Raw genomic sequence first — 26,159 nt, 5'->3', positions numbered from 1 at the left:
CAGAAAGGAAGGATGGGAAGAGATGCAAAGAACAGAAGACAAACAAGACTGGCAGTGGGTATGCCAGGAACCTTTCCCCACCCACCTGCAGGAGGATCTTTTGGACAAAATGGGTTATCAACATGCTTCCTTCCAATGCAAAGATATTTTATTATTATTTGTTTATTTTGTTGTGTTTTTTCTTTATTTTTTGTTCCTTTATTTTAGTTATTTTATTTTTTTTCTTTTAAAAAATTGGATATTTTATTTATTTACATTTCAGATGTCATCCCCTTTCCTCACTTCCCCTCCCTAGAACCCCCTAAAAAGCAAAAAGGAGAAGGGGGGACAAAGATGTTTTAACTGGACAAAGTAAACTCAAATAATAATGATAATAATAATGATAATAATATAGCTCAAGCAGGCCTGTCCAAATCTGTCTATAATCCCAGCAACTTCAGGAATTACTGAGGCAGGTGGATTTTGAGTTTGAAGCCAACTTGGGTTTGAGAGATCCTGACTCAAAAATGTGAAACAAACAAACAAGCAAACAACAAATTGAAACAACCCACGTGTTCTCACAAGGATCCCTGCGTGTTGGTGGGATGCACATTCAAGGACTCACTGTTTGTGTATCCACAATGGAATCCCACCAGGTACTCACAGGAACAATCTCATATTACACAGAGCAGGATCCAAACCAGAACAATCCAGTACCTAATTTATGGGTATTCTGTCTAGCAGTCCACTTCTGCCTGTCGGAACTTTCTCCTTGTCCATTTCAAAGCATATTCCACTTTGTGCTTTGGAAAGCACTAGTTCTGTCTTTGTTTCTCATGCCACCCTGCCCCAGGCTCACCCTATACATCTCAATGGTCGCAAGGGATGCAAAATGGGAAATTCCTGACTCCCAGAACCCTGATGGAAGAGTTCCTGAGACTCCACTCCCCCTTGGCCTCCCTCCAGGGAGGAATTCTACTGACAGAAAGGTGTCTTATCCATTGGATATCAGTGGCTGTTGCTGTGACTTTTGCCTATAGGAACAGGGCTCAATGAAGAGGGCAATGCTGCTGTGGTACACAGGGAACATCCTCAAAATGCTGTGGCACTATCTCCTGGCGGCACTATGTCCCTCCACCAGGACCCAAGAAAACCGAGTCAGTCTGAAGATTACCTCGGTGCAGCACTATGTGGTCGATCATGTTGCGTTTGTATTTGGTGTGATAGAGGCAGAGAGGACAGCGGAGATCTTTGGGGCCTTCCTCCGGGACCGCCGAATGCCCAGCTTCCACGTGCATAGTAAAAGCAGATCTAAGAGAGAAGAGACAGAGACCGTGACAGTCACTGATATGACATCTCCTGCTGCATGTCTCTCACAGGTGTCCACATGTGGCTCTTCTGCTTCAGAAGATAAACTACAGCTGTCAGTCATGTTTGCTGACCACATGCTCCTTGGTTATCAAGGAACATAGAAGAGAGATACAGACGCAACTACTCAGAACCTTTGCCACTTGGCCAGGATTATGTAAAAAGAAATAAATATCCTAAATACTTCATTCTTGAAAATTAGAAATTGCCTGTTAAGCCAGGTATGGTCTAGAAACATCAGCTACTCTGAAGGCTGAGGTTGGAGGATCACATGGTTAAACTCTAAATCTTTTCCTTTTTTTTTTTTTTAAAGCAAATAGAGATTTATTAGAGAAAAGTGAAAAGAACTGGTTAGAGAAAGGTTGTCAAAGGGAACGTGTTTTTATTTCAGAGAGCATCCCCTTCGTGTGTGTGTGTGTGTGTGTGTAAAATCTGAAATAAAAACATGTCCCATCAAGGCAGTCCTCTGATACAATCTCACACTGTTGAGAAGACCGTATGCTCTGACTTTTAAGATAATTTGTTCTAATGTAACTCTTCATCCACTTCCACAGCTCCTCATTAACTAGTCTTTCTTAAACAAGCTTCCTTCTGTGAAGACTCAATCTAACCCTCCTATCACGCACTGGCAGAGAATCTCTGGAGCTGAAGGCAGGGAAGAGTGTGGTGAGGGCTGGAGCAGGGGCAGCCACTTAGGTTTTACACAAGCATTCTTCACATCACTTACTTAAAGCCGGTGTAAAAGGAGCAGTCTTTGCATTTGAAAAGCTTCTTCCCACCATGCTTGTCCCGGTAATGGCGCCTGATGCTCTGGATGTAGCCAGAGGAGAATTCACAGAATTCGCAGTGAAGAACAGCTTCTGCCTTCTGTTCAGTGCCAGAAGCAGTCCCGGAAGGAGGCACAGGGCTAACACGGCTGTTGTTTCTTGCCAGGGCAGCTGACTGGTAGTGATTCAGCTGCTGCTGAACATCGGGGGGTTCTGAGTAAGAGGAGTCTGTGGAGAGACAGGGATAGTGAGCTGGACCACAGAGGACACAGTGTTGTGGGGTAGGGTGGGCTATGGGGGTGTGGAGGGTTGGGAGGGGTAGTGCTTGCTTGGAAGTCCATTACTGCACAGTCTCCCCTGCCACTTCTATTAAGACATAATCAGCAAAATAGAACGAGAATGACCTACTGGGGCTGAGGAGCTGGCTCAGTTGGCAAAGTGTTTCCATCCCAGCACCTGCCCATAGCATGGCAGGCTCGTGATTCCGGTGCTGGGGACATGAGACAGGAGGATAGCTACCTGGAGTTACTGGCCAGCCAGTCTAGCCAAACCCTGTTTCAAAAATCAAGGTGGACAGCAACCGAGGAAGATAGGAGATGCTGACCAGTGTCCGTCACGTACACATACACATATATACACAGCTCACATCCTGTGTGAAAGTATGACTGTGAGTGATCAAGTAAGCCAACTCGTCCCCTCTGTCTGCCACATGGCTAGAGTTCTCTGGTATGTGGTGGGCACACTTAAGACTTTAGATCCCAAGGGCATCATCCAGCACTAACTGTCGTACTTGCTGTGCTCAGACCCTCCCTCATGGCTTGCTACCTTCCACCTGAAGGTTTGTTTCCTTTGGTCAGCATCATCTAGTCAGTTCTGAGTAGTTTTAAGGGGGGGGGGGATTACATCACTCCTCGTCATTACACTACTTAACCGAGAGCTGAGGCACACATGGATAGTGAGAACAGGCTACCACAGAACACTCATCCTCAGAGAGTGCAATAAATGAACCAGCATGGTCCATACAGATGTCTACACAGGAAGAGACTAGATGATGCAACAGCCCCGCCCCCACATCTCAGAATTCTTCACACCATCATTATTATTATTTTTCTTTTTAAAAATCAGTCTTTAACATGAGTGCTCAGGCACATGGTACACCCACAAATACAAAAATGGTTTATGGCTTTGGAGTCAAGAGATTTAAATTTTAAAATATAAAAATCCGATAGTGTTCTCCTGGAAGAGCCGTTTAAAACTTAGCATTAAGATGGAGATTTATTCACAAATCCCATTAAAATGAAATTCCAAACAAGTTTCTCTGAAAGGTATTTTTAAGTTTGCAGTTTCTGAGGGGGCATGATGAAACTGATGGCAGGAACTATAACCCCAGGAGCTGTAATGCAAGTCCTGGTGATATGGGATGGGGAGCGCTCAGAGGAGCGCCTTTGCCTAGCATGCTCCTTGGGATTCACTGGACCAAATTCAGCAGCACAGTCTCATCTAACCTGCTGCTGCCTGTGAAGGCTAGGAGGAAGCTAGAATTTCAGAGTAACTTTCTTTGGGATGAAAACACAGAGCTCTCTTTTTCCTCCATAAGCAAAGTGGGGGACAGACATTGTACAAGCCTTCTCTAGATCTGACAGACATCTCATTTTGCAAAGCATGGCTCCCTCAGGTGGGGCATGGATTAATGTTGTAAAACTAATATTTGATCAAACCAAGATCAACCCTCATCCCATTGGAAAAGCAGTGAGGGAGCTTCCCTGACTGGGGGGTGGGGGGCACAACCACCACCCCACCTTACCCCCATCAAAATACTAAGATGTCTTCAACCACAAGTTGCCCAGTCTGTAGAGAGATCCTTTTGTAAACAAACCTGCCAGGCACAAGACTAAAACAAAAGAAAAGGCAGATCAATCTCCTCCCCACCCCCCAAGCCTCCAAGGGTTCAGCACCAGGTGTACACCTGGAGACAAAGGAAGAAAGGAAAGACACAGCCAGTGTATTGTCTCCATTCCTTTAACTCCATCCTCTCCTTTGTTCCTATGCTGATGAACTCACCCAGGACTGCAATCCTTGCAACCCTCCTTTTTGTCTACTTCTTTCCTTCACTAACAGGGTTGGTTATCATCTCTCAAATTGTTTAGGACAGTTTAGGCTCCAAGACCCAGTTAGCCACACACTGAGGGAAGGAACACTCTAACTTTCCTGGGAACAGAGTTCCAGTGTGAGCTGAACACAACCAGCCAGTATCCCCAGAACTGCTGTCGCCTTGATAGAGATAGCCCTCCTTTGCACTCTCAGCTCTGTGGAATAGCTTTTCTGAAAGCAACAGGCCAAAGCCAAGTCTTGATGAAGGAGATCTGTTCCTCAATCACAGATCCACCCAGAGAACAAAACAAATGCCCTAAAGGAAGGTCCATATCTTACTAAGCAGGTTGTAGCTCCCTCAAGAAGTGGCACTCATACAGGGAGACTCACGGGTTAGTTTGTATGTGGAGCACATCTCAGACACCAGGTACTTGACAGCTTAAATCCCTTTCCAGCAAAGCTGTAAAGCAATAAACGATTCCTAGATGGGCATTAAGCAGGGCTAACCTCTTTTCTCGCCTGCCACTCACCCAATCAGACTCCTATCTACCTGCCGCTTAGGTAAACTCCTCTAGAAGCATGGCTTCTTTTGGTGAACATGCTTTGATGTTGTTTCTATCCCAGCCATCACAAAAACAAAAGTAAAACAAAACCCCACCCAAATTCTAAAGTGTAAATTCACACGTTATATGAAACTCAAAGGAAAAATGCAAGACATCTCAGCAGAACATCTCAAGAAGCAGCTGCAGCTACCCATGATCTCAGCACCTTCTCTCCCCTCCTGGTTAAAATTAGGACAAGTAAATTCACACAAATAAAGCAAATCCCACAGCTATGACACATCTGTAACAGTTCCCAGGGTGGCAACCCACTTTGTGGGACCTTTCAGAGTTTGGCTTTCTCCCAGGTGCCAGCACCCACCCTCTTGTTTGTAAATAATGTAACTCTCTGAGCACTGTCGTCTAACCCACTGATCTTGGAAAGGAAGGCTTGCTAAGCAACAGAAGATTCCAGTTAGCTAATGGATTGCAAACCTGAGACCAAGAAGAGTTGCTTGCACGTGGAAGCAGGGGCAGGCTATGAGTTCAAAGCTAGCCTAAGTATACATAGTGAATTCCAGGGTAGCCAGACTAAGCAGTGAGATTTTACCTTAAAATAATGAGGTACATGATAGACCATACTCACACAACACTCTAAAATTTCTCATGCTGAGGAGAGAGCTGGAAAGGCACCCATATGCAAATGGAGGGCTAGCACTTGGGAGCAGGTGGGGCTCTAGGACAGCTGGAGAATTCAAAGCAGGAAAAGACCACCTTCTTTCTAAAGGTACCTTCCTAGCCCTTTCTGGTTTACTGGGTTCCTAGCAGACTACATGGAGATTTCTTGCTAATTTTAGATCCTCTGAAATGCTAGCTAAAGCCAGGTGTCAATCTTCTGGATTTTCATTTTTCTTTACCCTCTAAACATTAACCATTGCAGAAACAACCACATAAAAACTTGACTTCACAAGGGCAAAATAAGAAAAGTAAACGTCTCAAGAGCAATGTCCCTGGAAGAAGGAGCCTTTTGATGGATCCACGCTGCTGAGCACACATTTGTTAGCATTGTCTTGGGGCCAGGATTTGTTGCTGGCTCTGGGGACTCAAGACCAAAGAAGTCATAAAAGGTATCTTCTGAGCAACTCAGATCTGTTAAAGAAGGGAGCTGGCATCTGATTGTTCGGAAAACACAGACCTTCCTTCACAGCTCCAAAACTCATTCCACTGACTGAAGCCATAAAAGAGGCAAAGAGAACAAACGGACAGTCACAGAGAGCTGGGAGGTTGAGGATAGAGAAGAGCAGGCATCAGTGGGGCAGGGAGAGGACAGTCCTCCTGCATGCTGCTGCGTGACACAGAATAGTGCCAATGGAGGTCAAGTCTCAATTTTCTCCAGCTCCACAAAGAAGCTGTGAGGGACAGGCTAGGGTAAGCCTGCAACCACATTCAGATATATATTATGCCGACTCGGAAGACAGGCTCAATGGTTAGTGGGAATCAAGTATCAGGAATAATAAAGACAAAAGAACTTAGGTAAGTCCATTTCTAAGGTGGACAGAGGCAAAGGATTACTCATCAGCAAATAGTTACTGAGCATTCAAGTAAACAGGAGACCTGTTCCGGGACAGTCAGAGTTGATCCTTGTCTTCAAGCAACTCATTGTCTCAGAAAAGACATATAAGTGATTGATTATGATACAAGGCAAACAATTGGACATTTTACAGAGACAACTGCAAAAAGGGTTAGAGGAGAAGGGACAGTCAGCATCATTTGGTGATTGACTGTGAGAGCGAGGAAGATGCAGCAGGGCTGTCAAGAGTACCCCAAGTATCCACTAATAAATATGTCTAGTATTAATTACTATGTAATTAATGAGATGAAGATAAGAGCAGCAGAGCTGAGGGCTCCCTGCATCCCAGCTCTGGTTTACATCATACATTTGGAGATAAGTAAAGAGAACTTTAAACAACTACAGTCTTACAATAGAAAAAAACTCCAACAATATCACGGGGTTGAGAGAAAGCTTGGTAGTAAAGAGTAGGAACTGCTACAGTAGAGAAACCAAGTCTGGTTCCCAGGACCCACATCTGGCAGCTCTCTAACTCCGGGACCCCTAGATCCTGGAAATATGATACCCTCTTCTGGCCTCTTTATGTATAAGCACACATACACATATACATACATATATAAAGACACAGACACATACAAATCCAATTAAATATTAAAAATGAGTCTTTTTTTTTTTAAATGTGGATGAGAAAAAGGAGAGTGGACAGAGACAGAGAAGCACAAGCAGCAGAAAGGAGACGGTATATGGATTGTGAAAACAAGCTGGTAAAAACTTGAAGTTCAACAACAGTATAAACTTTCCAACAGCCACGAATGCTGATGGACCCCTGTAATCCCATCACCACTCAGGAGGCAAAAGCATGAGGACTGCTACAAGTTCAGGACCAACCTTGTCTCTTTGTCTACATGCTGAGTTCCAGGCTAGCCCAGATCACATAGCAAGATCACATTGCAAAAAACCAAAAGGCGGGTTTAATAATAATAATAATAATAGGTAGATTATAATTTTCTCCAGAAAAGCAGATGATTCATCAGCAAAGGTTAAACATAGGTGTAGATATCCAAAACAGGGCAGGGGATAGAAGGGTAAAACTGAGATAAACAGGAACATGATTTCACTCCCCCTAGCTATGAAATGATGGAAAGAGAACAGCTAAAGACATACTGTAGTTGGCAGCAGGGGACTTCTGGCCCGGTATACATCTTTTATGATATAACCACCTTTGAAACTTTGACAAAAGACAAAAGTAGTCTGAGTTTTTATGTGTATGTCAACAATATCCTAGGAATCTGGACTGAACAGAGAATTCTGTTGCCTTCGGAAAGAATCGCAATGCCCCTTTGGGATGATGACACCAGTCTTTCATCTACAGCTGGGTTCAGGGGATGCTTCAAAACCAGCTAGAAACCAGCTGTCTCAACTTCTTCCTCCTGCATTTTGAACGTTAGTGGATGGCTCCTGCTTTCCTTCACATTGGAGGTGCAACCATGTGCTAAAGTCTCATGGCCAACCATCAGCACAACTCTTCCTCTTCATCCCATGCCTTCTCACCACAGATCATTTGGGTCTTCATATTTCCACAAATACTACCAGTTCTGATTTCATGTATGTCATTGATGTTGGTCCTTGGTCAGGCCAAGTTACTCCATGTTCTGGTATTCCCAACCAGCCTTCAAAACTCTGTTGAAAGTCACCTCCTTTGTGAAGTCTAAATGAGCTAATGGACCACCTCCAATCCAGATGAACTTTTTGTTCAACTCTCCCCCCTGTCAACACATACACATCTACAGTTCTCTCCCTGACCTCATTGCAACCCATACTACATTAAGCCCTCTTAAGCAGCAGAACACTCGGGAAGACCAAGGCTGAAGACTGAATGTACTTAGTTAATAGGACACTTTGCATTTAAAAGTGGGTAGGAGGGTATTAGTTTTGTGTCATGTCATTTTGTGTTTTGGTTTCCTGTGTAGCCCTGGCTGTCCTTGAACTCAGAGAGACTTGCCTGCCTCTGCCTCCAGAACACTGGGATTAAGGGTATGCACCACATCGCCCAGCTCTATTATTGTCTTTACAATAATGTTTCAGCGTGTTTGGACAGGTCATCTGTTAGGTTTACTTAATCATGGTATTTAAGATTATATTTGCTGGGTTGATTTTGTGAACAACTGTGGCTATTAAAGCACATAGATGTCTTTATATTTATTTACAATCTGATATGTACCACAGGGGCAAGGTTTCTTGTTCATTGTTGGCTCCCCAGAAAGAATGTCAAGTATACACAAATGTCTGAAAAAGTATATAAGAAAATAGTTGCTAGACTAAATTTATGAAGAAAAATAACATGTATAAATGTACATATGTGTACACACACACACACACACACACACACACATTACTTTGTGTAGTGGTATGAATAGGAATGGCCCCCATAGGCTCATCTATTTGAATGCTTGGTTATTAATATTAAGAAGTGGTGCTACATTAGAGGGATTAGAAGGTATGGCCTGGTTAGAGGAAGCGTGTCGTCATTGTAGTAGGCTTTGAGGTTTCAAATGCTCAAGCCAGCCTCAATGTCTCTCTCTATTTCCTGATGTTTGTGAATCTGGATGCAGAACCCTCAGGCTCTTGTTTGCCTGTGGGCCATCCTGTTTTCCTCCATGCAGATAGTGTCTCATGCTCATAGTGTCTCTTCACAACAATAAAAGACTGGCTAAGATACTGAGTATGTAGCTTAGAGCTGTCAAGAGAATTCATGGACTTCAATAAATCTAATTATGTAAAAAGATTTCTGGGCCTCTGTCTAAGTTCCTTTGTACCTCAACTCTACCCTCTTTCTCAAGATTCTTGCTGTGCAAGAAACTGGCATGCAGAATTACAATAAGAACTACAGGTGGTCAGTATAACTGTCCACTTACTTCCTCTGAAGATGCTGTTTCTATAGGCCATTGCAAAAGAAAACTGTAAGAAGTGAAGCTTTCAAACTCATGCCATCTTACTTCTGGATAGTGTCTGTGGTAGAGCATAAATCTCTAGGGACAGTTACATTATTTTATTTCCTTCTTTTGATTTTGTCTTAAGAATCTCCAGGCCGAGGACTCTGGCACCTCCCTGTCTTCTATCATCAGTGGAGCTCTCTGGCCTGGGTGCATAAGATTATGATACAATGGCCAGAGGAACAATGGATGCTGGGTGACTATATATAGGAATTCTAGACTTGGTTGTCATGGAAACAAACGGAAAAACAAACACCTCATCCTGAAAATAAGTCTGAGGCCAGGCTTGAAGGAAACAGACTCTGAAAACTTCCTGTCATTCTGATGAGTAAAAACAAAACCTTGAAATATGATCAGGGAGTAGATGAGGGGAAATCACAAACAATATAAAATGTCCTCGTCTTCAAAACCATAGAAGCCGACAAAACATGGAGATTTTCTCTGAGGTCTATTTGCCATCACACTTTTGCTTTTTGAAAGTGTCTTTCAGAGGCTTAACTCTGCATGAGCTTCAGGCTGTCTCTCTTTCAGTACATGGGGGAATCTGGGCCAGGCAGAGCTAAGTTAAGATGACATCTTACTCTCGCTTTCATTTGATCTTAATTAAAAAGTCCACTTGTCTTGCTATATCTTTCAACCTAATGGCATCAGCAATTACCAAGTCAAGGAGGTCAAAGAAATCTTGATTGATTCATTTTCCTCCTTTTGTCTACTCATGAGCCAAACTCTCTAGAAAGTTCTTTGTGGTCTACTCATGAACCCACTGTCACTGCTTGTGTTCAGGCTCTCTTGGTTGTTCAAGCATTCCTAGCAGACGTACTCCCCCATGCTTCCCCCTCTTGGAGTCGTTTCTATTATAATACACAAGTGTGACCATAACAGCCACTCCATACAAGAAAACATCCCCTCCGGATATTCATGGTTCCCATACTGTATTTAACACCAGCCACAAAAGCTTCTTAGGCATTTTATCCTGGAAATACCCAAGTCAATCAAACTGAACTCAATTCAAATTTGCTGTCACTAGAAAGATCCCCCTTGATTCTTCTGGATTTGTCCTTACTCCATTCCCCTCTGGGTCTTTTCTACCAGTAATCACGATGCCATACAGAGATTAACTTATTTAGCCCAGCACATTTTCAAAGCACACTATGCATCTGTGCATCAATCTATCTACTACTCCCATTTTGCAAGTTGACCTCCCTTGGCACTTTGCTCAGGGGCTATCCTAAAAAAGGAACCTAACAAATGTGCTGTAAACATCCAGAGTTCAAACTGAAAACATGGCTCTGCAAAACTGAGATTTAAAAAGCAAAATCCAATTGGCCAAATGCCACTCTCGTTTTGGATGCCGGTTTAATAGAGCCTTCCCACTGAAACACTGACCTACTTTCACTGAAATGAGCTTAGATCTTAATTACGAGGACAATGGTTTCTAGACACTGGAATTTGAATGGGAAGGAATTCAGAAGCCACAGCCATTCTAAGAAGGCAAAGGCACTCATTTTTGGCCTTGCCTTGAAATCATCTGTAAGATACCACTGTGAAATAGAGAGTGATGGAACATCTGGAAGCCACTTGAGGTGATGCCATGTGTAGCATTCTCTTCTTCCTTTTTATGCAGCTGGTGGCAGACAGATGTTTGTGAGATCCTCAGCTGTATATGAGTCATGCCCATTGAATACACCATGGCTTTAACACAGTCAACACTGAAACTCACGCAGTTGAGCAGTTTGCAGCCCATGACAAAATATCCCCCAGATTACCTGTAGGCATTTTCTCCTGCATAACGTTGTCCACCATCAGGAATGTACTTTCCTTCAATATAGGTAGTAAACAGATTGTTCATCTTACATAAGGGCTTATGGCAGCTTGGCAAAGCTGTGATGGTTTCATGTTAGGCACACAGTCAGTGGAGAAGCAGCAACCTAACCTGTGGCTTCTGTGTGGCCCAGTTTTTAAAAAATGTCTTTTTTCCCCTCCTGCTACAGTCATTAAGATACACTCTTCACTAGATGGTATTCACAACTCAAAGACTCTATTCTTTACAATCCCACCTTGAAACAGGCTGGGAATTTGCAGGGAAGCAAATGAATGCTAGGGGAAGGGGCCTTTTCCTAAGCTTTTTTTCCCCTTTCTTTAAGGAAACTCTGGGTGGCATCTGCCATTGTTAATTGAGAGGTTCTTACAATACCAAATGCATAATTCACCTGTGACTCTTTTGAATTGTGAGGTGAGGAAGTAATGTTTCCTGCTGTTCGTTTAGATCCTATAGATGTCTTTACCACCCTGAACTATCCAACAAAAAGCACGGGAGTACAAAGGCTTCTTTCTAGAAATGACTTGGCCTCCTCTACAGAGAGCTCCCGAGTAACCTCAGAAGGTATTTAGAGCTCACAGGCCATGGGTGAAGCCATGGTTCTTCCTCAAGACCTGCCTTGCAGGGCGATGCCTACTGACTTCAAGGAGCTGGTCACAGTGTACGTAAGGCTGGCTACAAGCCCGGCTGTGTGAGCCAGACAGGAAACCATTGTGGAGATTGCTTAAAAGATTAATCAGGAAGAAAGCACATCTGGTCTAAGCACATATATTTAGAGGCATGTAGTGCTCTAAGGGATGTATGGAAATCAGGTGAGAAGGGTGATGTCTGATCAAGAACAGGGATGAGCAGCCACACTTCAAAGCACAAAGCTATTCTAAAACCATCCCCAAGCTGGAGTCTCTGAACCAACAAACCCAGTGGGTTTCTTACCCTTTATTCCTTTATTTCCACTTATTCTCAAGCAGTGGAAGAAAATTCTCGCTCTGGGTTAAGCTATATTTTTAATCACCACTAAAGCAATAGGTTCTTCCCTTAGGATAGTTCCACCACCCACTTCAAGTTTACCCAGAGGAGCACTGCTCAGTGAGGCTGCCTAGAGTGAGTAATGTAAGCCTCCCCAAATCTGGAGGGCTCAGCCAGTGAGACAGAGATTCACGTAGTACTGGCTCTGTCTGGTACGTCTGATAGTCTCTCGCTGAACTTCACTAAGAGCATATAGAACAATGACCCTCCATTTTACAGATGAGAAAACTGAGGGGAGAATAAGAGCTAGATGGGTTAGAGGGTCTCATAGCCCAGGAGACTTCAACCAAGTAGACTTCTTGATCTTCCATTTGTCAAAGGGTGATGATAATGGTCAAGTCAGTGTGATGACATCGTGTGAAAGACAATGCCTATTATATAAGAATGCCTCTAAAACCTGTCACTTCCACATTAATTAAAGCCCACATCATACAAGCTTTTCACTGAATAAGAGTATTCCAGCAAAGCTGGGCTTCATGGCACACATCTTTAATCCTAGCACTCAGGAGGCCCAGGCAGGGGCATCTCCGTGAGTTCGAGGCCAGGCTGTTCTACAAACAGAGTTCCAGGATAGCCAAGGATGTTAAACAGAGAAACCTTGTCTCAAAACACCTCTCTTTCTCTCTCTCCCTCCCTCCCTCCCTCCCCCCCCCCCACACACAGAGAGAGAGAGAGGGGGGGGGAGGGGAAGAGTATTCTGGCACTGTTTTTCACAAGTGAAAGAACCTGACCATCTTAACTGACCTACATTGAGTAGAGTGGCAATCTCTCACACTGCCATAATGATAGGACAGGGCAGTCATTCCATCTCTACACACAACGTAGATGCTCACAGCTCCTTTTTGGTTGGTTGTCTCTGAACAAATCTAAATTCATGACTACTGCTAGCTTGACTAATACATTGGAAGTAGAGATGATTAAAGTGGGGAGGGGTCAACGGTGGGAGGGGCCTGGGTCTAGATCAAAAGTTGAGCTCAATGCAAATAATACAGATAAAATGGTCACCCATGTTAGGTAATGAAGTACACAGAACAGTCACATATCAACTTGTAAAAGTAGACTTATCAGAGCAAATCTAATTTCCAAATTGAAGTATTTTCCCTGGCAAATATTCTTGGATTCATTTCCTCTTGCTTTCTTTCAAACTTGTTTGCATTTTGAACACAGTTGTTGATGTCCAGTTTATAGGTGTGGCTTGTCACCCTGTGGATTCTTTCCCAGTCATTTTGCTAGGTTTTTTTTTTTTTTTTCAACAGCATGTCCGCTTCTCCCTGATGTCTGTGAGGGGCAGTGTTGCAAATGTCTAGATTTGAGTTTGGGGGTTTACTTTGTGACTGAGGAGGACATCCATGATCCCCTGCAAACCTCTGTCTTAGCCTGAATTGCTTCCCAGGACTGCCTGTCCTGACGACTCTGTCTAGTCTTCTTTTAACTGTAGATCCACAAAACAAGTGAAAAAGCAAGCAAGTGAGGAAGCCCATCCAGAAAGGGCAATATGGTCACAGTCTAGAATGTGGGTCTCAAATAGACAAGGCACCAGGAGTCGTCTGTAGCTCAGTGTGCAAGACTGAAGGTATAATAGTGAGTGACCAGGGCAAAATGCAGTCCATGTAAGAACTTTCTATGCTGACCTGGAAATTATTTTGAAAACGAAGTATACAGTCACTGTAAGGCTTGAAAACAGGGCAGGTGAGAATAGAAGCCTATGTCTTACCTATTCCCAAGTCTAGAAGCTGTAGCATAGCCCTGCCCAAACAAGCAAATGGGGAAGGCAGCTCACCTTAAATGGACTCCCCACCCCTACTGATGACAGAGTTGTACCTGCAACCTCAGACTCCACGCTCTGTTAAGTAGAATCCACTACTGTTTCTCATCTGGACTTTACTAGCATGTTGGAACTGTTGAAACTCAGTCCCTACTGTTTCTGCCACGCACATCTGGAATCTATTACAGGCCTGCTGAGGGAAAGGAAAGAAGGCAACTCAGGGGCCTGCCTTTTCTGCTTCCTACTTCCCCTTCATGTGCAAACAGTAAGCACAGGTGACTGCATGGCACACTGCACATAGCATGCGCTCAGCATCCAAACGGGTGGCCAATAGCCCGGAATCTTTGGAACACTTCCAGAACACCGAGACCTAGTGATTCCCAAAGAATCCAGAGCTGCATTTTACTCTTTAGTTCTAACATTCATAAGTCAACTTAAGGACACTTAATATTCATATCCTGATCTTTGACTTCACTTAGAAGTCAAAATACTATTTTGTCAACTGATACCATACTCTTCTAAATTTATTAGCTCTTTTGCATTGGTTCTTTATTCATAACAAACATGAAATTATTACAAATTAGTAATTAAAAGATTTATTAGCTTTAATTATGTATAAGTGTGTACCTGTGTAAAGTGTATATGTACAGGGTACCCAAGGAGACCAGAAGAGGATTGTTGAACACCTCTGGAGCTGGAGTTATAGGCTATTGTGAACTGTCTGAAGTAGGTTCTGGGAAATGAACTCAGTCCCTCTGCAAGAGCTCTATTCACTTTTAACCAATGAGCCATCTTGCCAGCCTCAACATTAGCAATTGATAAAGACAAAGATAATTTGACTTCATATTCCAAGAACTCTCAGGTTAACAGAGAAAATCACTAAATCACACATGCAGTACAAAGGAAAGAAACACCCTGAGCCTCTGATACCTGCTTTCTTAAAAAAGTCTTGGGCTTTGGAGACTTGTGAGTACATACATTCATACACATGAACACACACACACACACACACACACACACACACACACGGTCTTGATTCAATGCTTTATACTTTTGGATTGTAGAACATAAATGGCTTTTAATTTTACATTTATAGAAAGATATCTACTCCAGGAAGAGGTGGCTTTATGCCAGATGTTTAGAATAGAAAGATGATAAAACCTTTGCTACTAATGAGTTCCCTTCAGGTAATATTATGGAGATAGCAGAACCAGGCAGAAGGAAGGAGAAAGTAATCATGGGACTGGAGAGGAAGAAAATGGATTCTTTTATCTGGGGTCATCACAAAGGTGCAGGAGGTTGCATGCAGCTTTGAAGGACAAGTAGGGTGTGGAGATGCAGAGACAGATGAAAGGAGAAAAGCACAGACAAGTGCAAATGGACTGACGCTCATTCCCTGTTTGTTAGAAGGCAGGGAATGAGCAGCCGACGGAAGAAAGCAGGCTGGAGTTGGAGTGAGTAAGGAGGGTCCTGAGTCCTATAGCTTTTGATTAGGCCATGGAGAGCTTTTAAAGATTTACAAATAGAGAATGACAGAAATCAGTCTTGCTGAGAAGAGACTGAATGGAGGTGGGATGGTGATGGCTGAGGTAAGAAGAGATGATGAGGTAGGCAACCGATTGACTAATGTAAAATAGGTCAGAAGATGATGGCCAGAAGATGAAGAGGGATTCTTGATGAGCCCCAAAAGTTCTAGACCAGTTTGGGATATGACTTCCATAGTGTATTATAGAACTTTTGAGGTGAAAGCTGAGTGAATCCCACAGGTGGAGCAAGTGAGGAGCAAACAGCAGAGCCTGGGACTCACTTTGAGAGGACAGAAAAGTTGAGTATGTGAGCTTGTGAAGGGCAAAGTCAGAGCACGGACAGCCAGGCTCTGTAAATGGTGGAAGCAGACGTTGTGATGACAAGGTCAAGGGAAGCCCTTATTTGAGAGGTTAAAGGAGAGCCTGAGACAGGCAGGAGAACCAAAGCGAGGGAGGAGGGTTTGCCTAGAAGAAAGATAGGCGGTTTTAAATGCCATAGACCAAAAAGGACTCAAAGAGAGTGGAAACCAGAGACTTTGTTTGTTGGGACCAATGTGCAACTACTGAAGGAGGAATGGGCCATGGAGGTAAACTGCAAGAAGGCAGGGCTCTTTCCCTGAGTGAATGCTGCTGGAGTCAAGCAAGAGGAGTCAGTTAAGGAGAACTGTTCCATAAAATGCTGAAAGAACACGGGATGCTAGCAGTTTTAGGCAAGAAAGACTAACTGGCAAGGAATAAAGGGTGGTGATGATGTTCCTTTCAAGATACAGGGGTGACAGATACTGCAGTTACAGGAACAGACTTGCAGAAGGTAGTATTTAAAAAATGGCTTTAAAGCCGGGCGGTGGTGGTGCACATCTTTAATCCCAGCACTTGGGAGGCAGAGGCAGGTGGATTTCTGAGTTCAAGGCCAGCCTGGTCTACCAAGTGAGTTCCAGGACAGCCAGGACTACACAGAGAAACCCTGTCTTGAAAAAAAAATGGCTTTAAGATCTCAAACACAGAGAAAGCACCTTCCAGGGGTTCATGGTGGTAGCTTTAGGGAAAACTGGCACATTGAGAAATGAGGTTTACAGAACTGGAATGGCAGGGCATAGTGGTACATGCTGTTAATCCTACCTAGCACCTGGCAGGCAGAGGGAGGCAGGTCTCTGAGAGTTAGAGGCCAGCATAGTCTACATAGTGAGCTCTAAGCCAGTTAGGTCTACATAATCAGACCCTGTTTTTGTTTTGTTTTTTAAAGAAAGCAGAGTGACCTGAACAACCAGCTCTGGTATCACCACAATGCCAACACTATCCTCAACACTACAGGTGTTAACAACTCAGGCCTCCTACTTTCACTAACTTATTTCTTTCATCATGAAACAGCAGGGACCTGGTCAGAATAGTTCCTGTTACATGGGACTGTTGTGTAGAAAAACAATTCTCACTGTCTACATGGGTAAATAATAATAGGTATGAATTACAATATGTATCAATAACTGACCAGAATCGTAGGAATAGACCAGGCAGATAATGGGACTTAGTATCCCATTGGGCCATTCGGGACTCTAAATGCTAAAGAGTTTCTCTATAGAGGTTTCCATTAAGCCCCAAAGCTCAAGTGTGTATCAATTGGGTTCCAGCATCAGAACAACTCCCAAACACTGAGTTATTTTAAATTCTCAAGAAAACAAAGTAAAGAAACTTTATTTCAGATTCTAAGGTAAAACATGAGTTTGGGAGGGTCCCCCCCCTTTTTATTAAAAAATAAAGTCACTATTCTTTGACCAGTGTTAAATTATCATGAATTGTTTAAGGTAGGTACTTCAACTATACTACCTTAATAATATCTAATATTTCTACAATAATGTTGGATATTAGAGCACGTCCATCTTATATCATTTGATCCTCGAAATGACCTCAGAAAGTGAGCATCATTATTTCACATATTTTAGGAAAGCAAGGCTCAGACATTCAAGGACATGTGTGATACCGGTCTTGGCAGGACACGCACCTAAGAGTGCACATCTAATTACAGCGTGAATGGTATTTCCTGGACCTGAGTCTGCAGCAGCCCTCCAACACTCCCCAAACTCAGTTATCTGAGTCAATGTGGTCTACATGGAGAACTCATTTCAAAATGATTATTTGCCTAATTTTCAGTTGCTCTAGTAGAATGAAAATGATGTTTGTTGGCATTGGCTCAATCAAAAATGAATAGAGTAACACACAGTAAGGCTTATACTCCACGCCAGTACTGCTACATCACTCCAAATTCCACCGACAAGCAACTGTTATGAGACAGGGGCTGAGGCTCTGTGGAACATTTGGATGCTTCGCCTGTGTGGGAATGCCTGATTGGCACCACAGCGACCAAGAATGAATGTCTGGGGTGGAACTTGGATGGGCTGGTAGAATAACCAGATGTCTTGATGCAATGATCCTGGTAACCTTCACTTCACTTCTACATCCAGGAAGCTCAGGGGCATGATGCAAGCTGCCCTCGACAGTCTGCAAGTGGGCTCTGAAGAACTGCTGGTCTGAACAGTTCTTTTATGTGACATGATCAGTCACCTCCTGAGGCTGAGGTGAGGCTGAGAGCAGAAGTAACAACCAAGGCTTCTTTTCCTGTTACTATGCGTTCTCTGAATTTCAGAAATGAAAAATAAATAAGCAAATAACTAATCAATCTGATCTTGTACAGAAACACTACTTTTCTGGTCAACAGTTTCCAGTTCTCTTTCCTAGCAGGTAATATAGATATATGTCCTCAACAGATGCTTGGGTATATGGGGACTCATATTCATGGCAAGCAAAGGTTACAAAAGTAGAGATATGCAATAATGAAGCCTTTCAAAAATAATAACAAAAAATCCTATTTTAAAATAGCAATCTTTTATTTGAATATTGAACTGGATCTTTTAAAGAATCAGTGTTTTGTAGCTGGGTGTGGTGGCTCATACCTGTAATTCTATCGTCTGGGAGGCTAAAGCCAGATTACCATGAAATTACAACCAGCATGCATGGGCTATGTATCTATAAACACATATAATAAATTTAAACAATTCAACGATGATTTTGGCTATGGAATGAAAACCTATGTCAAAAATTAAAACACAGTCATTAAGAATAATAACAGCTAAAGGAATTATTCTTTTTCAGGGTTCCATTACGGAGGTTATAAACTAACATGCAAAAAAATACTGCAGATGAATTAGGAAAAAGATCTGATTTTTGTTGCCATAACAACATATAGAATTCACTGGTTTTAATGTATGTATGGGGAATTTCATTTACAATTCAGCTGTCCGCCTGCGGTTTAGTTATAGTCACCACGATCCTTCTGAGAAACGTGCTGGTGGCATTAGTCTACCTTATGTACAAGGTAGATGTGGGTTCCTTCATCTTTCTTTCTCCATTTTCCTAATTCAAAATTTACCCATGGGCAAAATTTTAAAACACTGTAAAAATCAGAATAATAATAAAATCACAACTTAAAAGTATGATAATTTGTGATTGCCATAGCTACTAGTGATACAGCTGCACACTCTGTTTTCCTTGGAACAAGGAAGATAGGCTTGTCTATACCTCGTCATGTCTACTCCTATCTCCTTTCTAGAAATTACCATGGAATACTTATGAATACACTGACATTATACAGAGATAAATCTCAAGGATCTCACATTTATTTTTAAAAGCAAATCGGATTTGTGATTAACAAAGATAACCTGGAAAAACAGATTGGAAAAGATTGAGGCTAGAGCCAGAAAGATGGGCTAACCTCAGAGGATGGTGTGAGCAATGGAAGAGTAGACGTTATTCAGGGTTGAGACTTGGCAACTGTACTGGCTATTTTTATGTCAACTTGAAACAAGATAAAGTCATCAGAGAGGAGGGGGCCTCAATTGAGACAATGCCTCCATAAGGTTATAGGTAAACCTGTAAGAGATGGTGGTCCTCAGTCTATAGGAGATGGTGGTGTTTCTTATGAAAGAAGGATGAACAAGCCATGAGCAAGCCAGTAAGCAGCACCCCTCCATGGTTTCTCCATTAGCTCCTTCCTGCCTCCAGGTCCCTTGTCTTCCTTGAGTTCCTGCCCTGATTTTCTTTGATGATGAACTCTGATTTGGAAGGCTAAACCAAATAAAGTCTTTCTTCCTTCCAAGTTCTTTGGTCATGATGTTTCATCATAGCAATAGTAACCCTGACTAACGTAGAAGTTTGAAGCTGGAGGAAGACAAGGGAGCCAGAAGAGACAGTATCTGGAAAAAGCTCCCCTGAATGGCTAACCTTAGGATCTGCAAGTGGGCTTTGGGATGGGTGGTAAAGGAAGGCTCAAAGAAGTAGTTACAGAGAATTTGAGTTTATGATGTTAGACGTAGAGTGTTGTGATCAATCCAGCTATAGATGGGCAATTGGATATAGGTGAGAGAAGGTAACTCTTACTTGCTCGGGAGCCCTGTTTTCAGCTGAGTTCCTTCATGAGTCTTACTTACTGGAATTCTAGAATTTGATAGATACAGGTGGATGAGCAAAGAAGGCAGTAAGCTTAGCACTGAGTTCACAGAGGAAGATAAAAGAACACTCTGGAATGTAGGAAAAAGATAAAATGGGAATACCAAATAAGGAAGCACAAATATTCCTAAGCAAAAAAAAATAATAGGGATTAAGCTACTGCGTTGGAGAAAGTAAAAGAAGGGAGGGAGGGAGGGGGAGAGAAAGAGAGAGAGAGAAAGAGAGAGAGAGAGAGAGAGAGAGAGAGAGAGAGAGAGAGAGAGAGATACACTCACACAAATACATGTAGACACACACACAGGCTAAATAAACAAAATGAAACATAATGAAACAGAATGATGCTGCCAGTGGGGCAGTAGAAGTCAGTTGGCTCAGATGTAAGAATACTGGAGAAATCTGTAGTAGCAGAATCAGCGCTTCCTGGGATACACACAGCCAGATCCCACCAGCTCTTCCAAATGCTACCCTGTTCATGGCAGCTTCTGAACATGCCGGTGAGCTTGTGGAAATCCCTAGGCCTTTTCAGAAGAGAGCTGTTGCTTCATTACTTTCTTTGTCTGTGATTCCTTTTGCAGCTCTAATTCAGGTCAATTTAAGAAATATTTATTGAATGGCCTGCCAAGTGCGAGGCCTCTGGAAAAAAATAGGAAGCAGTCCTTGACCTCGGTAGCACAGTTTTTCATCAGACAGATATGGGAGCTGATAATTATACAGATATTTGGCAAGTCAAGAAATGGAAGTGAGTACAGGGGTCAAAAGCTAGCAAACATACTTTGTACTTATCCCCTGGCTAAACCTCACTTTCAAGCCCATTGCTCTAAACAGTCTAGACAGACTGTAATCTTGATTTTGTCATTTAACTTATAGATCAATTTGCTAGGCTTTAAAATGTATTAAGGTTCAAGAAAATAGCCAAGATACAGGCCCTATTTAAGAATTTTGAGGAGAAGACGAGTCACTCTGAAAATGAAATTAACTTTTAATAGCAAACTCCAAAGGTCTTATATGATTCTGAAAAACTTGCCATGTATGTATGTATGTATGTATGTATGTATGTATGTATGTATGTATGTTTGTATGTGTATCACATTTGTTTGACTATTCATGGAACAAATGTGGAGATAGCTCCATAGCGAACTATAGAGCTTATATACTAGGTAGGGAGGAGGTGGTGTACAGGTGACTCCAACATTGTTTGCTAGGCATGACCATGAAGTTGGTCTCTAATCATGAGTAGGTGAAAAATGTTGCAAAAAGAGAGTGGAAATTTTATGTAGATTGATATGTCATTATTTATCATAAGATTAATTTTTTGTACATGCCCATGTATGAGTGCATATATACTGTGCCCATAGAGGCTATAAAAAGATATCGGATGCCTTGGAGCTGTGGTTGGGATGTGCCTGGTGTGGGTATTGGGATCTAAACTCTGGTCCTCTGGAGGAACAGTGAGTGATCTTAACCACTGAGCAGTCTCTCCAGCCCTGTCCTGACTATTGTGAATGCATCCTTACTCCTGAAGAGCCAGAGGCAGACTTTAACACACTGACTGCTTGGAAGTATTGAGCATCTTCCTTCCACTGGAGCCAGGCCCCCTTGCTGACACTCTTTCCTATTCTGTCTGTTTTCTAACAAACCCATAGCCTTTCCCCAGGGTTAAGTTCTCTTTTGTGCTGTGCGTCTTTTCTCTTACCTCCACCACACACCCTCCCTCCCTTCCTCCGGCTAGGCTGGTTTTGGAGTTCAGTCCTAGCATAAGCTCCATCTCTTCCACTGCGTCCTTTGAGCCAATCCCTCTCCCTCCCAGAGCTGCCAGGCATTAAAAGCTACATCTTCAACTTCTCACTTTGTATTTCTGGTCCTATAACACACTCCTACCTGTATGCCTAGTCACTTAGGCTTTAAATATCAGTAAAGAACACTCGTCTCTAGTTTCCTTCAGAAGATTCCAGAACCCCAAAGCATGCAAGAAGAGGTCTGTTATAGCTCATCCGTATCACTGCCCAGACATGCAGTTTTGCTCTTAGACCTTGACAGCGCAAAAAGGTAAGGATACGGGCTCGGGATTTAATTTGCAAAACATAACCCCACCACAACTAGGTTTTGTGATTTTGAACTCATCATCTCAGCCCTCAGGACTTCAGTTTCCTTCTCATAAAATCAAATGAATCACTTGTGCCTCTCATTTGTGACACGTATTAAGGCAGATGATCAATTTAAGGCAATCAGCAAGAGTTAAGTCAATAAAAACGATTATTTTTAATCACTTAGGAAGCAAACATGGAGACATACAGAGTTCTTACAGAAACCACAATGCATGACTTTCTCTCTAGTCCAGAGGGAGAAAATCAGCAGCAGCACTAAAAGCTAAGAACTAGATGAAGGGTTTGGAAGGTCTGAGGTCTCAGTGTGGCTTTCGCTGCAGTTGTGGTGGAAAACTTGCAGTGTGTGAAAATAAAAGATGATGTAAGGGGCTTGGCTTGTGAGATTCATCTAAGAATATTCCGAGGAAGCCAGAGAACCTAGTGGTGGAACTGGCTCCCCAGGAGCAGTGTACTGGTATATGAAACTTAAGCTGGGCCCTGCCCCGCCCCCACCCCCCAGCCAAACAGCTCCCTGGGTGGAGCCTGTAAAAGGATTAAGAGCCCTGAAGGCCAGAACTGACTCCTTCCTAGGCTTCTGCAGCAAGGAACAGAACAGATCCCAGTTGAAAATAAATACATCCTTAACCTGAACCCTCATCTCTCATTCTACCCCGACCTTTCCCTATCTTCTCATTTGGTTGATCTACCGGCATTACCATCGGGACTTTTTTATACAGTATGATACAGGATTCTGAGTGACTTAAAGTGCACACACTAGTAAGATATGCTTTCCAAGTCATATCGTCAAAACTTAGAGAGTTTTGTTTTTAAAGAAAAATAGCAGTGGTTTTCAAAACTGTCTTTTTAGTGTCTTGTCATCTCTGAATTTAAGGATAAAAATTCTTTTCACAAGTGAGTCTTGCTTAAGAGACACATCCTTCTCCCCAGCAATGCTCATCCCGGCCATGCTACCTCACACCTTTCTCTCTGAATCATGGTTCATTCCTACTGCTCTCCCCAGGTTCTGTATCCTTCCTGTGGCATGGGTAAAATTCTCTCATAAACAGGAGGGTTTGGAAGAAAAGAGAAGACTTCCAGGTCATATAAGTCTTAGGACAGCTTCAAGGGCTTTTGATCAAATTAAATCAAAGTAAAACAGAAAGCTCAAGGTAGGCAATGATATGAAAAGGGATTTTTTTTTTATTTCAAAAAAAGAATCAAGACTTTTTTAGATGATTGGGGTAATAACTGAGTGTATTTTTTTAACCTAGCATGAAAAAGAAGGCTTCTTTTCTTTTAGACATTTCCCCTGGGGCTCTGGAAGTTAAAAGAAAATCTCCATCTAGCTCAACAGGGCTACAAAAGACAGATGTGGAATTAAGTAGCAAACTCCAGTGTTGTTAGGAACTAGTTTTAAGTGTGTTTGGTAATATGTGATTTATATTTCTGATGACCAAGTGTTTCTGTTGGCTTGGAGCGAAGATGATGGGCTAGTTGACTAAGTTCCCAGGACATGGAAAGGCTATACTTGAAATGCTATCTAATCTTTCACACACAAAAATATGGCTGGCTCATAAACACTAAAATTCACTGTGCAAATGTACAAAACCGTCAAACAATTTTGAAAAATGTAAAGTCCCAAATCCCAGGCAGGTGAGTTTCTTGGGAAGGGTCGATCACACAATCAAGTTTAAGATGACCATCAATTTGGAGGGCTCCCGTATTCCACTAAAGCCAGTACCAGTAGCTTATCCTCTAGAGACCAGAGTGCAGGCTAGAATCTTTCTTTGATGCTACATTGTTTCCTGGGAGCCAAACGAAGACTTTACAGTAGAACTGTCATTCCTTAAAATAAGCATGAAATAAACTCCAGACTGCATTTTATGAAGAAATTCTGATGTCAAAGAGGGAAGGTTAGTGGTGTCTGGTCAGATAGTTCTGAGACCAGCAGAACCTATTAAAAATTATAGTCAAGACATTAAAATTATGTCTTATATCCCACACACTATAAATGATGTAAATCTCTATATCTTACAATTATTCACCCACAAGTCTCCATTTCACTGCTGTCATTTTTTTTAAGAGAAATCACCTTTTTTTTTTTATTTCACCCCAAGAGAAATCTGATTGCAATTGGAAGCTGTGTGGAAGGTCTGATGCTCTACCAACTAATTGGATCCTCTCAAAGGTTGAATTTTATGTCTGACCTATTTAAGGCTCTGAAAAGCTTCTCCTCCGAAAGCAGGCATCCCAGATCTCAATTTTTAGGTGTCAAGTATCGCAGCAGCCAAGGTTAAATGAGTTGATAGTTTAGAGATAGCCTTAACACTCTTCTCTTCGTGCTTATGCACATGGAACTCATGTACTGGTGTTTTGAAGGCGTTCCCCAATGTCTTGCACTTGACTCCTTGCAATATTCCATATATTAAACATGTTGGCCAAGATGAGCTGCACACAAAATGGGTATCCCGCAGCCATTACATCCTCTCCTGTTAACATCCTGCCAACACAATTCTTTCAGGGAGAATAAAAGTTCTATTTGTCATCAACAGGTTTGTGTTAGTCTGTTTTACTCTATGCAGAATCTTGGAGCTTGGATTTCATTTTCCCCCAAACATTGCATGTTGAGAAACACAAAAAAGAAACTGTCCACTGTAGAGGCAACTGTGTACTGATTCCAAGAGGCAATCGGCTACCTGGGAACCTTCTAGCAATGCCCATCTCTCTCTAGCTCTACCATACTGCTACCTTCTTATGATACTCTGCTTCAAGATTGAATTCTCCTCCTCTACAAAGGACAATGACAACATTTCAAATGCTACATCAAGGAAGATCTGTTCACTCTAGCAGAATAGTTTCATCAGATGCTCTGTGAGAACATCTCCCTGTGAGAACAGTCCCTAAGGCTTCATCTTCAAATTGTTGTCTTTTGAAATTTTCTCTCAAATAGATAGAAACTTAATGCTGGGTCACATAGCTCTGTGGAGTTAGGTAAGCATAGGGACTCAGCACCATTGACTAGATTGAAAATTAGGAAGCTTCCAAGAAACCAGTCACAAAAACATTCCAAAGTACCTACCCAACCATTTAGAATAGGGATGGAACCAGGGTATATCTACCAGGGCAAATAGAGACCTCAGAAAAGGGATAAAAGAGTAATCTAAAGAGTTAAAAAAAACCAGCCTTTAAAGTAAGGGGAAAAAATCACAAACTTATAGAGGGAAGCAGCCAGGGAGAACATCCTTCCAGATACTCAGGGAAGCTTCCTCAAAAGGTAAAGTCTGGAGGATGAAGCTAGCAGCTACAGAAATGGAGGAAACATCAGGATTGGTTATCAAAAAATTCTGCAATGGAGAAAGAATGACTGAAGTCAATTTTGAGTGAGTATAGAGAGGACTGATTTTTCAGATATGAGTTGTCTATGATTCCTCAGGAAGATATGCCCCCCTCCCAATAGTGTTTGTAAAAAACTCTACAATTTAGAGTTTTTAAAAAAGGCAACCAAAGAAGAAATAATAACAACAAGCAAGTCACAGAGCAACTGGGAGCAGTAGCAGATCCCTGTAATACCAATGCTCTGGAAGCCCAGGCCACCAGGTATCTGTATGTTTGAGAGCAGCCTGTGCCATGCAGTGAGTTCAAGGCCAGACACACTTAAAAAACAAACAAAACAAGACAAACAAATCACATTGCTTGGTATATTTTTTGTTATCTCAAAATTATCAAAACCTAAAATTCATATGACATTGCATTTTTTTCTAATAATTCACAAAATCCAAGACTTTTGGGGGTGGAGGTATTGTGCATAAGAGTTCTTTGTGCATTTCTTTGGAATGACGATAGCTAGGTGAGCAAGTGGGGAACTCAACACTTTTTTTTTTTAAAGTTCATTTTACACTTAGTCTTAGTGACTACGTTTTGTCTTAACAATCTCATGGTAACTAAGAATTCCTTAAGTAAATCAGTTTCATATGGCAGAACTAGATAGGTAAAAGAAATTGTTTATTTTAGTGCTTGGTTGGTTTTGGCCAGGGGAACCTCAAGAAGAAAAAAGGCAGGACATTGCTTACACCTCGTGCTGCTTCTCAGACCTAAACAAACCTCATGGCTAAACTGCCTTGCCCTGCTTTCTTTG

At 42.2% G+C, this 26,159-nt stretch overlaps 1 protein-coding gene across 1 annotated transcript in view; it reads right to left on the bottom strand.

Moving 5' to 3' along the window:
- Window positions 1–26,159, bottom strand: part of Znf462 (zinc finger protein 462) — a 76,449-nt gene that overhangs the window by 30,351 nt on the left and 19,939 nt on the right. The window contains exons 7-8 of the mRNA XM_028780019.1: window positions 2,075–2,342; window positions 1,154–1,290 (exon numbers count right to left, since the gene is read on the bottom strand). Of these exons, the coding sequence (XP_028635852.1) occupies window positions 1,154–1,290; window positions 2,075–2,342 (405 nt within the window). The remainder of the gene's footprint in view (window positions 1–1,153; window positions 1,291–2,074; window positions 2,343–26,159) is intronic.

Source organism: Grammomys surdaster, unplaced genomic scaffold (genome assembly GCF_004785775.1).
Source record: "Grammomys surdaster isolate TR1022 unplaced genomic scaffold, NIH_TR_1.0 363, whole genome shotgun sequence".
Lineage (NCBI taxonomy): Eukaryota > Metazoa > Chordata > Mammalia > Rodentia > Muridae > Grammomys > Grammomys surdaster.
This window is presented reverse-complemented; position numbering and strand designations above follow the sequence as displayed.